Below are 12,857 nucleotides of genomic sequence, written 5' to 3'. Positions count from 1 at the left end.
CCCCAACCCCCTGCCCTGAGCCCCCTCCTGCACCCCGCACTCCCTCCCGCACCCCAACCCCCTGCCCCATCCCTACATTCCTGGCCCTGCATGCAATTTCCCCACTCAGCTGTGGCCCTCGGGCCAAAAAGTTTGCCCACCCCTGCCTTAGCTATAACTGAAAATCCTCTTCCACAGCGTATGGGGGAAGCTGGTTGTGCTGCTGCCCATGCCGCGTGGATAAAGAGAGGAGCTGACTCTCCCGGGCACCTTTCCTCAACACGCAAACCCCTCTCCGCACTTCCTGGCTCAACCAAAATCCTTTGAAAGGTCTCAAAAAGCTGGTGGTTTGTTTGGGAAATTCCTGCAAGTTGGGAGGATCTATGGAAAGGTCTGGATGCTGCAGGGCCAGGTAAGTCGGGAGAGTTAGTGGCATTAGCAGAGGGTAAATGTACAGAGAGGAGGGGAAATGCATTGTTGGCTGGGAAAGGGCTGGATATTGGAAGCCAGGGAACAGAATGCATATGGGGCAGGAGCATGTGGGGTAATTTATGAGGATGGGCAGGGGAAGCCAAGGGAATCGCTGTCAGAGGCTGGAGAAGTCTCTGCGCCTGGGGGAAAAGGGTGGGTGGGGCTGGCCAGGTTTCTTACTCCAGGAAGCTGGTGATATAATCTCGGCTGCAGGTCGACCATACGAAGGGGTTGGTCTTCATGGTGATGTGAGCCGCCATGAGCTTGGCCGTTTCCTGCCCGCGGGAGCCGCAGCCGTTGCCAACTCCATCATGGTTCATGCCGAACCTGGAAAAGGTCACAACAACAACGACAAAGACGCGAGCTGCGGTTACAAGCAGCTGATGTCCCTCCAGCATGTCTGGGCACAGAGCCACATGCCGAGATGGCCAGTCTCCTCGGCTGGGGGAAGCCAGTAAGGGATGCTGGGCCGACGGAAGACGCCCTGGGAGATGGGGACTTTTGGGTGCAACCGGTCAGCTTTGCCTGCCCCTCCTGGGTACCCCCTCTTCTCCGGGCCTCCCACCACTTCCAGTTTCTGATCCCTCCCTCAGGCAGGGGACTAGGATTGGGAAAACATGGAAGAACTGGAGCGGGGAAGAACAGCGAGGATCTGACTACATGGCTGAGTGGGGAGACGGGGCTGGCGGCAGAGAAGATTTGGGGGGGATGTAGGGAGCTGTGTCCTGGAATTCCCTGGGAGATAGAGGAATCTCACTTGATCAAAGAGCGGGAGGGAGAGTGGGGATGGAGGTGGGACTCAGTCTGGGAGGAGGGAGATGGACCAGGGAGGAGTTTACTCAGCTCTAGTCTCGGAGTTCCATATCCTGTTAATTGTTTCAGGACCCTGTAGACCAGGGGTAGGCAACCTATGGCACACGTGCCAAAGGCGGCACGCGAGCTGATTTTCAGTGGCACTCACACTGCCCGGGTCCTGGCCACCGGTCCGGGGGGCTCTGCATTTTAATTTAATTTTAAATGAAGCTTCTTAAAAATTTTAAAAACCTTATTTACTTTACATACAACAAAAGTTTAGTTCTATATTATAGACTTATAGAAAGAGACCTTCTAAAAATGTTAAAATGTATGACTGGCACGCGAAACCTTCAATTAGAGGGAATAAATGAAGACTCGGCACACCACTTCTGAGAGGTTGCCGACCCCCCGCTGTAGACTGTTCTCGTATCGTTTCTTTCCCCTGCGTCTTCAGCTTCACTAGCCTTACTTACTTTCCAATTTCGCTTATCTTTTTTGGCATTGTTTCTTTCCTGCTTTGCCAAGGAGGAACAAGAAAATAGATGGGTGGAACACTTTAAAGAAGTGCTAAACCAACCAGAACCAATTACAAGACTGGAATTTGACAGTGATAAACCATTAGACCTAGATACAGATTTGTCTGAGGTAAAAATCGAAGAAGTAAAAAAATGCATTGCAGAAGCTGAAAAACAACAAGGCGCCTGGTTTGGACGGCATTCCTCCTGAGATGCTTAAATATGGAGGTGAAGACATGGAACGAGTCATCTGTTCGCTGTGCAGCAAAATATGGACGGAGGAGAAAGTGCCGGAAGAATGGACCCTTGGTATCATAATTAAGTTACCAAAGAAAGGTGATCTAAACAATTGTTCAAATTGGAGGGGAGCAACACTTCTATCTGTCACAGGAAAAGTATTAGCAGTGGTCCACCTGAACAGAATGAAAGGAAAGATGGATACCATCCTACGTGAACAACAATCTGGATTTAGACAAGGGAGATCGTGCACAGACGCTATTTTCACCCTGAGACGGATTATTGAGAACACAATTGAATTTCAAGGCAGTCTTGCCATTGATTTTGTGGACTTTCAAAAGGCATTTGACAGTGTAAACAGAGAAACAATGTGGAAAATGGTGGAACAATATGGAATTACAACAAAATTAATTAACATTATGAAGGCATTCTACGCCAACTCAAAATGCTGCATTAATATGGAAAGGGATTGATAGAACAAGGTGTAATGGTCTCAAGTTGCAGTGCGGGAGGTTTAGGTTGGATAGTAGGAAAAACTTTTTCACTAGGAGGGTGGTGAAGCACTGGAATGGGTTACCTAGGGAGGTGGTGGAATCTCCTTCCTTAGAGGTTTTTAAGGTCAGGCTTGACAAAGCCCTGGCTGGGATGATTTAGTTGGGAATTGGTCCTGCTTTGAACAGGGGGTTGGACTAGATGACCTCCTGAGGTCTCTTCCAACCCTAATCTTCTATGATTCTATGATTAAGCCATTCAGCATCAAGACAGGTATAAGGCAGGGGTGCATCCTGTCTCCTTTTTTGTTTATACTAGTCATCGACTATGGATTAAAACAATGCAACAGTGATACATATGGCCTAAAATGGAACAATTCATGGCTATTTGATCTAGGCTTTGCTGATGACATCGCTTTTATCAATGAAGATGCCAACGGACTACAAAAATGTACAAATCAAGTAAAAGAAGTAACGGAGACGATAGGTTTGAGATACAATGCAAAGAAATGTAAAGTCATGTTAATGGGGACTATAGGGACAGAAATCAAAATTGAAGAAGAGAAACTGGAGAAAGTGGACAATTTTACGTATCTTGGAAGTACCATCAGCCAAGAGGGTACTAGTTCCGAGGAAATAATAAGGGTATGTCTACACTACCCACCGGATCGGCGGGCAGTGATCGATCCAGCGGGGGTCGATTTATCACGTCTAGTCTAATCGATCCAAGAGCGCTCTCCCGACGACTCCTGTTCTCCAGCGCTGCGAGAGGCGCAGGCAGAGTCAATGGGGGAGCGGCAGCAGTTGACTCACCACGGTGAAGACACCATGGTAAGTTGATCTAAGTACGTCGACTTCAGCTACGTTATTCACATAGCTGAAGTTGCGTAACTTAGATCAATCTCTCATGCCCCCCCCAGTGTAGATGACCAGGGCCAAGAAGATGAATCGGGAAGGCCAAACTCTGCATTTTGCAGACTCAAAAACATCTCCCTCAAGACAAAACTGAACGTGTACAAAGCAATTGTTATCGCCATCACAACACATAGCAGTGAGACATGGCAACTTACCAAGAAAGAGACGCAAAAGCGGGACGCATTTCATCACAGATGTCTGAGAAGAATATTGGGAATAGGGTGACCAGATCACCCACGTCAAATATCGGGACGCGGGGGGGCGGGGCAAAAACACCCTTCCTCCGCAAGCGCTGGAGGGAGGCCCCGGAGACGCAGGGGAAGCGCGGGGCCGGGGTGAGTGAGAGTCCGGCCTGGCCCCGAGTGCAGGCAGGACTCAGTTGGGCGGTAGGGAGAGGAAGGGGGTGGCCGCTTCCTCCCCCCGCGGCAGTGGGAGCTGCAGCAGCGGCTGCTCCCGAGTCCCGCTGCCCAGGGGGGAGAATAGCCGCCGCCTGGCCCCGCGGGCCGCCCCCCTACTCTCCCTACCGCCCGACTGAGTCCTGCCTGCTCGGGGCCAGGCCGGACTCTCACTCACCCCGGCCCCGCGCTCCCGCTGCGTCTCCCGGGCCTCCCTCCAGCGCTTGCGGAGGGAGGAGGAATGGCGAGCCTGGAGAAGAGGAGGGGATTCGGGGAGGGAGCCAATCGGGGGAGGAGGGGGCGGAGTCGGGGCGAGGGGGGCGCGAGCACGTCCGGGCTCCGGCGCATTTCCTTGTTTGTCCAGTGTCGCAACCTAACATCGGTCGGGACGCGGGACAAACAAGGAAATATCGGGACAGTCCCGATAAAATCGGGACGTCTGGTCACCCTAATTGGGAGTAACAGAGAGAGAAGAAGACGAATGAAGAAGTCAGAAAAATGACTGGACAAGGCACCCTCTCACAAATAATCTACAAAAGAAGACCTCAGTGGCTGGAACATGTGCTGAGAATGGAAAACAAACGCTTACCAAATACCGCCCTTGAATGGAAGCCAGAAAAGGCAAGAAGAAAGAGGGGAAGACCGCGAATAACATGGAAACGAACAGTTCTGAACGACATCAAGCATCTCAACATGAAATGGGAAGGTTTGGAGAGAAGGGCAGTTGACAGGCAAGGATGGCAAATGTGGGTAGCCCAATGTGCAGCAAAGCACGGGATGGACTAAGCTCTGACTCTAAGGTAAAGTAAGTCTCTGAGTAATGAGTGCTGAGAGCCTGATCCGGCGAGGTCATCACCTGCTGATGGCAACAGGAGTTGAGTTCCTACAGCATTTCCCAGGATTGGGCCCTTACTGACTAATATTCTCCCCTCGAATTAATGAGACTCACTCTGTACTGGGCTTGTAACGCAGTATTATAGGAACACGGCATTTCCTCTGTTTGACCAGACCATTGGGCTGCCTACTCCAGAGTCCTGCTTCTAGCTTCAGAGGATAGTGTAATAATCCTGACCACCCACAATGCACCTCGACAACTGTGCATGAAAGCATGTGGGGCACAACTTCCTTCCTGACCCATGGAGGTGGCAGCTGAAGACATGGAGCATGAGATTTGATTGCTCTTAGCTTAGCCTTTATAACTACAGGATGCTATTCTTGTCATTCTTGATATGTGTCATTGCTAGGCAGGATTAAAAATGAGGAGGGGCTAATTTGAATAAATGTATTCATTATGATTAAATATTTCTACTGAGGAGCATGTGCATGTGAGGTAAATGGGTCCCGCCGTGCAAGGTGCGGTACAAACATAATAAACAACAGTCCCTACCGCAAAAGTTTACACAAGAGAAGATAAAGTGTCAAGGGGCTATTAGTGCTTAGGCTTCAGGACACAGCACATCACTAAGGTCAGGAAGAAATTTCCCTTCCCCATGATACATTGGTCCAGGTGCATTAGGCATCACAAGCCTTCCTAGGATGCACGGAGCATTGGCCACTGCTGGAGACAGGACAATGGACTAGGTGGACCAATGGCCTGGTCCAGTATGAGCAAGAAGTGAGATCTTCAGTCTACATGGACTACTGGTGTGATCTGCTTTGGCCCGGAGTGGGGACATTGGCCTATCTGTTCTGGTGGGTTATTGAACTGGATGGACTGTTGGTCCCACCTCGCATGGCTATTCCAAGGTCTTTACACTGAAGATGATTCTCCAGTTGGCTACTGGTGAGAGCAGCCCAAAAGGGGAGGTCTTTCCTGTGAAGCGACTCCCCGGGGGAACGCTTCCGGGTGTAACACTCACGTGTGGCCGATCTCATGGGCAATGGTGAAGGCAGTGGCCAGCCCGATGTCCTCGTTGATGCTGCAGCTTCTCTCTCGCTCACACATTCCTCCCACCGGGGCCAGCCCTAGGAAAGGCAGCTGCGGTTGGTATGGGGCCAGTGAGGAGCATTGGTGGCGGGGTGTAAGGCCACATGTTTCAGGGTTAAACAGCGGGCTTTGGGCTTAATGTTAATTTGGAGTGTTAACCTGGCCCGGAGGGCCTGACTCTTTTCATTGACTTCAGTGGACCGTGCATCAGGCACAGGAGGGGAAAGTGGTTTGCTGGGCTCTGGCACCCATGTCTCCAGCGACTCCCAGGGCTGTTCACAAACTTGCTTTGCCGCGAGATGGCTGGCAACAGCAGGAGGGCTTGGAAACGCCAAGCGCCAATAAAACTCCACCAGGCTTCAGATCTGCTCCCCAGATTGTCTACACAGGGAGGAAGTGGAGCTGGTCACACCAAATGAGCCCAGTGGGGACAGAAAGGCTCATCCAAAGCCTGTCTGAATCTCGGTCTATAAAGGGCCGAAGCCACGGTCCTGCCGCTGTCCATTGGAAAGAGACAAAGCCCAGATCCTGGGCTTCCGCTCCGGGGGTTTGATTGGCACCCATCACCACTAGAATCAAACCTGTGTCCATCTGTGCTGCTCAACACCTCGGAAATATCTCTGGGTTCCTCAGTCCCCTCTGCACACACAGCGCCCCAGGCTCAATGCCGGGCACCCTTCCACCCGTGGAGGCAGAAGCAAGGCAGCGGGGCGAGGGGGGGCCTTTGGTTATTTGTTAAGAGCATAGATTCCTACCGACAGGTGCCATACTGAGACAAGGTAAACCTCTATGTACCTACAGGGCAGGTGCAAGCTTCCCACCAATCTATCAGAACAGGACACAATCCCACGACGAGTGAGGAGCTTGTCCTCCATGGCCCATTCAGTTCTTGGCCTCCTGGCTGGACCACCTAGCCTCTAAGAAGATGCTTTGAGATCCATCCCATCTATTTTACTTTGGGGGAGTATACTCAGCCCTCCCTTCCAAGACCGCTCAGTTCAGACCAAACTTACGGAGACCCTGGGTATGGGCAGTACAAGAGGGCAGAGCAGAGAGAACTGCGGGGTCTGTGTCCAGCAGCGGCAATAAAGAATTCCCTTTGTGTTCAGAGTCCTAGCTCTCTCCTTGGCAGCCAGGGAGACTGGGCAGCTAACCAGCCTTCAGAATGAGACCAGTTCTGAGTTACTGGGCTGGAACTGGACAAGGGATAGAACAGTGAAATGGTCCAAAGCCAGTCACCAGACCCTTGGCACTAGGTAGATTTTTTTTTTAACACTTATTGAAGTAAGGAGGCAGTGTGGCCTAGACGATCAAGCATTGGACAGGGACTCAGGATACCAAGGTTCTGTTCCCAGGTCTCTCACAGGCCTGCTGGGTGAGCTTAGGTAAGGCACTTTGCTGCTCTTTGCCTCAGTTTCCCTATCTGTAAAATGGGGCTACTGATCTCCTTTATCAAGCATTTTGAGATCTATTGACGCAAAGCACTAGATAAGAGCGAAGAATTAGTTACAACAGAGTCTCTGAATTGGGCTCTTACCTACCTAAGGTGCCACATGGCTTGTTCTTGTAGATGCATATATCGTATCTGAAAGATAAGAAAGGAAAGAGATGAAATTAAACCAAAAAACTGTGCAGGCTGAAAAGATGGCAGCTTTCATTAGATCTCCATAGTTTCCTCCCAATGGAAAAAAAACCACCATGGTTTTCTGGCTAATTGCCAAAGCATCTTAGCCCCACGGGATTTTCCCCTAGGATAGGTGAGCACAGATCCTTTGGATATTTGCCATCCGGCTGCTCTGAGCACCTGTATTATCACAGCCTGGGTCTCTGAAGGTTTGTCTACACTGCACCGCATGGCTGCGAGTCAGCTGACTCCAGTTCATGGGGCTCTGACGGCGCAGCTATAAAACTGCAGTGTAGATACGCAGGCTGGAGTCTGGGCTCTGAGACCCACTCCTCTTATGAGATCCCAGACTCCAGCCTGAGTCTAAGGGTCCACACTGCCCCGCAGCCCAAGCCCTGCAAACCCGTCAATTGACCCAGGCTCTGAGACTCGGCGCTGTGGTGTTATTTATGGCAGTGCAGACGTCCCCTGAGATGCCAGGAGATCTTGGGAACCAAGCAGCAGCAGTGCCCCTCCCGCTGGAAAATACCCTCCTGATTTCGTTTGATCAAGAAGAAAACGATGCCGAGATTGAAAGAAGGAAGCGAGCAGCAATTTGGATGGCCAATCACAGCACCTGTTCTACTGACCTCACTCCAGGTGAACCACCTACTACCCATGGGGCCCTGCTCCCAGTGCTTAATATGTGCCAGGGCTTGCCAGGGCTGAGCCCCGGCACCTCCGGGCCTGGCCGTTCAGAGCCCCGGCACCTCCGGGCCTGGCCGTTCAGAACCCCGGCGCCTCCGGGCCTGGCCGTTCAGAGCCCCGGCGCCTCCGGGCCTGGCCGTTCAGAGCCCCGGCGCCTCCGGGCCTGGCCGTTCAGAGCCCCGGCGCCTCCGGGCTTGTGAATGTAAAAAAAATTGCTCGAGTCCCGGTACCTTTTTAACTACAAATTAAGCACTGCCTGCTCCCCAATAGACTTTCCCATGAGTGTCTGAGAGCCTCACATGCCCCAATGAATGAATCCCGCCTCAGGCTCCCTGAGAGCCACCTTTCACAGATGGGGACAGCGACGCACAGGGAGGTTACGGCGAGGCCTACGTTTCCCAAAACAGCTGCTCATTTTGTGCGCCTCGGTTTCCGGAGGAGTCCTTTACCCAGGCTCAGACGGGGGGACCCGAGCAAACTCATGGCCGCTTCGCCGCTTTGGACAATTTTACGCCAGCAGAGATCTCTCGGGGCACCTGACCTGGCTGCCCTGATCTCAGCACGGCTGGAGGGGGAGGCGTCAGCAGGCTCGGAACAGGGCTTGGCTCTGCGATCCGCTTTCCCCATTAGTCAGCCCCAGCCCAAGTCCATTGAGCTTCAAGGCGAGGAGCGTGACGCATATAGTCTGTCAGGATTCCTTCACCTGGGGGGTAGGTACAAAGAAAAGCCAGAGCTAAGCGCCAGATAGGAATACGCATGGGCTTTGGGAATTAACAATTCCGTGATCCCGGCCTTTCTTGAGTTGTTATACCGTTGTGTGACAGAGAGAGAGAGAGAGAGAGGATGATGGAGGGTGGGCTGGAATAGCAGGGGTGTTGCTGGTCAGGAGTGAGGTGCATTGGCAGGGCTGCCTGTGGGCCCAGGGCTCAAAGGGTGGAGGATGCGGAGTCCAGACAGAGCCGTGAAGGGGCGGGAAGCTCACGTGCCAGCCAGCATTATAAATCGGCCTCGCTACCGCTGGCTGCCTCACAGGCCCTGAAACCGGGGAGAAAAGCAGCTTCCAGCAGGCTATGGGTTAAGAGTGACAATTGCTGGTAGATGGCTCCTGGCCCTCTGGCCTCCCCGCTCGCTCCACGTGTCCAAACCCCTCGCCCTCGACAGGAAACCGAGCGAGGGGGAAACATTCGCCGCTTTGTTTCGAGCGGATTCCGCTAAAGCCTTCGGAGGTTCTGACTTGACACGTCTCCGGCGGAGGCAAAAAGCCCACAGCTCAGCAAGATGTTATCGGGAGACAGGGAATTTATTACAGACAGCTCCAGATGCGGTAGGCCCTTCCCAGGGCTGGCGCGGGAGCTGGCCCCGGGGACTTGGGCCCAGAGAGTCTCTCAGGGTTAGTTCAAACATCTGGCAGGAGGCCGAGGAATTCGGAGTCAGCGTCCGCGTCCCACACGCGGCAGCCGCTGCCAGCCAGGGAAGGTGAAGTCGGGGCTGACAGGGCTTTGGCTTGCCCCTCCCCCCCACATCAAAAATTTCACAAGCTCCCCTGACATGAGCCAGGCTCCGTGCAGCTCCGAACTGGAGCGAGTGTGCAGCGTGCTGGGGAGGCCAGCAGGAATCGGCTCCTGCTTGGAGACTCCCCGCTCTGCTGCTTTCATTTTAGGACCTTCCCCCTTCGCTTCCTGGAGGAAAAAGGAAGGCGCAACCTCCCCTCCCCCCCGCCCGCAGTTGCCCACTGCAGGTGCCCCAAACTTGGGACGTCCAACCAGTCTCCACCCGGAGCCCCCCACCATTAAAACGGAGCCTTCTGGTGGGCGAGGGGCGGCCAGTGCTGGCTGCGGGCGAGCATCGAGCAGCTGTACCGAAGCCTTCCAAACATGCCTGTCAGCCCCCACGGACGTGCCAGTCTCATGCCCCATAACCAGTGCCGGGCTCTCAGGGACCCCCGGCTTCTGTCTTGCTCTTACACAAAGCAGGTCCAGCATCCCAGTGCCAGAAGAGGTGCGCCCTGTTTGGCCAGGTAAGAGGGCGGGACAGCTAGAAAGGATCAATGTGAACCTGAGAAAGGAGAGGGCGGAAGCGGCTGCTGGGAACGGAGCAGGCTCCAGTGGTAAAGGGGCAAGAGCTGGACTTCAGGGGTGCAAGGAGGCCTTTAAACGAGGACTAGAGCCAGGAAAATGAGGGGGATGAAAAGTCAAGCCCAAGCAAGGCAGAAGTTCAGTTTACGTTTATACTTTTAGTTTGGGATTTTGTGGGGAATTCCCGGGGAGAGTCCTGAGGCTCGCGGCCCTGGAGGACGGGAGAACCCAGAGAGGCTGTGGGGGAGAAGGCCTGACAAAGGTCACAGTAGGAAGAAAAGCCCATGGAAGTAGCACCGAGGAACTGGGGGTTGTAGGATACCTGGGCTGGATCCCGGTGCACGGTTCCCTGGCCAACCACTAGTACAGCGGCATGAGGCCGGAGATGGGGGACAAGGACACCTGAGGTCTAAGACACTTGGGGCTTGCCTTGGAGCAGAGACTGCATCAGTCAGGACAGGGCTGGTGAGAGCTGCCAGAGACCGGGGGGCTTTGGAAGGTCCCCGAAGGAAGTTGCGGTTGGTTCCTGGGAGAAGGCTGAAGGCAGGAGAGCAGCAAGAGGGGTTTGCTGGCTGACTTCCCCTAGCCAGAGGACCAGGGCTGAAGACAGCTGAAGGCTGGAGAGCAGCAGAGGGAGTTGCCTGCTGACATCTAACCTGGAGAGCTGAAGCCGAGGGCTGGAGAAGGCTGAAGGCAGGGGGGCAGTGGAGGAACTTATCTGCTGACATCTCCCCGCTGCAGAGCTGGACCCAGGGGAAGAGTGAGAGGACCGGGGGAGTGAGGGATGCTCCCCTGATTAGAATGATCTCCCAGAAGAGAGGCAGCGGGAGTCCCACTCGGAAGAGTGGGGTTACACTCCAGCTGGAAGGACTTGGGTGGCAGTCCTGGCAGAAGGACAGGAGAGGACCACGCCAGGTACGGCAGAAGACACTGGAGAGTGGAATGTGGGGCACCGAGGGCCTAGATGCCCTGGGATTTTAAGGACTCCATGCGCAGGAGGTGACAAATGGACTATGGGTTGGGACTGATGTTTTGGGATATTTGCACAATGTTTCTGTAATAAACTCGATTGGGAGGGGTATTATTGAGGCAACAGAACCTGGAGTACAGTTATTGGGTCTCCGAACGAGGGACACTGAGGCAGACGGGCCTGTTGTGCCATGGCGTGCCTCCGGAGAGCGCTCCAGGTGGGGCTACCCTATGCCCCAGGTTAGTTAAACCCTGCACAGTTCTCATATCTGCACGGTGGTCATACAGAACAGTACGGCCCAAAGCACCTGGGTACGTGCTTCTATCCCATTGATTTCAGCACATATCCTTCTGGACAGGCCGGGCGAATTCTGGGAAGACATCGTAGGACTGTCAGCACTCACGGGGTTTAGCCTGCGTCCGCACTGCAAAGGGTGGGTTACCAGCCTGGCAAAAGCCTCGCTCGGGCTTTAGCCTACAGCCCCAGAAGGGCCAGCGAGCCTTGGGGTAAAGCAGCTCCATGCTGGGGAGAGGCGGGTTTGTGTCTGGATGGAAGAGGTTTGGGGGCAACATCTGGGTAAGTGTCTGGGTCACCTCTGCAGTGAAGAGGGACCCGGAGAGCACAGCCCAGCAGCGGGGGCCTTACCTGGTGATCAGCACGGCGGTGTCGTGGTTGGCTATGCCGTTCTCGGGGATGGCGTTCCCATTGCCGTTCCGGTTCACAATCGATTTCTGCCACTTGCAGAAACTGTCCAGGGATTTCCCAGCGTGGTGGTTAATCTCCAGGGTGGGCTGGAACGGAAGTAAGAGGAGAGCGTGTGACATGGGGAAGGTGCACTGCCCCTCTCTAGATGAGCAGGGGGCTAAGTCCAGCACTGCTTCCCTCTCCCATTGCACAGTGGGGCGGTGGGCATGGACTGGTTGGCAGGCAGAGGTAGGGAAAGTACAGCAGAAGATGCAGGTCCTGCCTGCAAGTAGAACGGCAACTGGCTCCCTGCAGCAACCCCTTCTCCACTCTGTCCGAACAGAGAATTAAGCCCCCAGTAAATACTTGGGTCCATGCAGGGGCACAGCAGGTGAGTTCTGATGGAACAAAGGTGGTCTGGTCTCTAGCCCAGCAGGTACCTGGCACATGCACAGCAGGTGTGCTGCACCTGGGAGAACCTGCTTTGTTGAGCAGCACACCAGGTGCGCGCTGCATGGAACCCGGACCACTCAGCAGCAGTTCACAGCTTTGCCACATGGGAAAAATACAAGATTTCACAAAGCCAGGGCAGCACTGCCGGGTCAGGGGGTCATGACTACACTGCACAGCTGGGGGTGGGGGTGGGGGGGGTTTGGCAAAGCTCCCACACTAGCCAGAAGCTCCGCTGCCACCTTACCTGGTCCTCAGTGAGAAGGATCAGACGGGTCACAAGGATATTGACAATATTGCCCAGACTTGAGTCCTGGAAAAGTTTGGCAACCTGACCTCCAAGAAACAAGAAAAGACAAGTCTTAAAAATGAGCTCAGCATTGGGGAGAGGGCGTCTCACGTGCCCTCTGCTGCTTTCTGCTGGAAGGAACCAGGTCGGCTTGAGTGTTTATTGGTGCGTAGAGGTCTCGCCCTCCACTGCGGGGAGGCCTGGACTCAAGATACAGGGTAGCCAGCGATGGGCTGGAGCCATCACACTGGGATCTGGATTTCAGAACCTAACAAAGGCCAAGGGTGTTCAGATCGGGGCTTTGGTTGTGCCCTGAATCTAACAGAAAGCGCCACCTCTCTAGATCTTCTGCT

General features: G+C 53.9%; 1 protein-coding gene across 2 annotated transcripts in view; it reads right to left on the bottom strand.

The window, feature by feature from the left end:
• ADAMTS10 (ADAM metallopeptidase with thrombospondin type 1 motif 10) overlaps positions 1 to 12,857 on the bottom strand; it is a 137,455-nt gene that overhangs the window by 43,430 nt on the left and 81,168 nt on the right. For both annotated transcript variants that reach the window (XM_005281234.5, XM_065578598.1), the window contains 5 exons: positions 12,463 to 12,546; positions 11,727 to 11,872; positions 7,267 to 7,310; positions 5,658 to 5,763; positions 631 to 777 (listed from right to left, as the gene is read on the bottom strand). In XM_005281234.5, the coding sequence (XP_005281291.2) occupies positions 631 to 777; positions 5,658 to 5,763; positions 7,267 to 7,310; positions 11,727 to 11,872; positions 12,463 to 12,546 (527 nt within the window). The remainder of the gene's footprint in view (positions 1 to 630; positions 778 to 5,657; positions 5,764 to 7,266; positions 7,311 to 11,726; positions 11,873 to 12,462; positions 12,547 to 12,857) is intronic.

Source organism: Chrysemys picta, chromosome 25 (assembly GCF_011386835.1).
Source record: "Chrysemys picta bellii isolate R12L10 chromosome 25, ASM1138683v2, whole genome shotgun sequence".
NCBI lineage: Eukaryota > Metazoa > Chordata > Testudines > Emydidae > Chrysemys > Chrysemys picta.
This window is presented reverse-complemented; position numbering and strand designations above follow the sequence as displayed.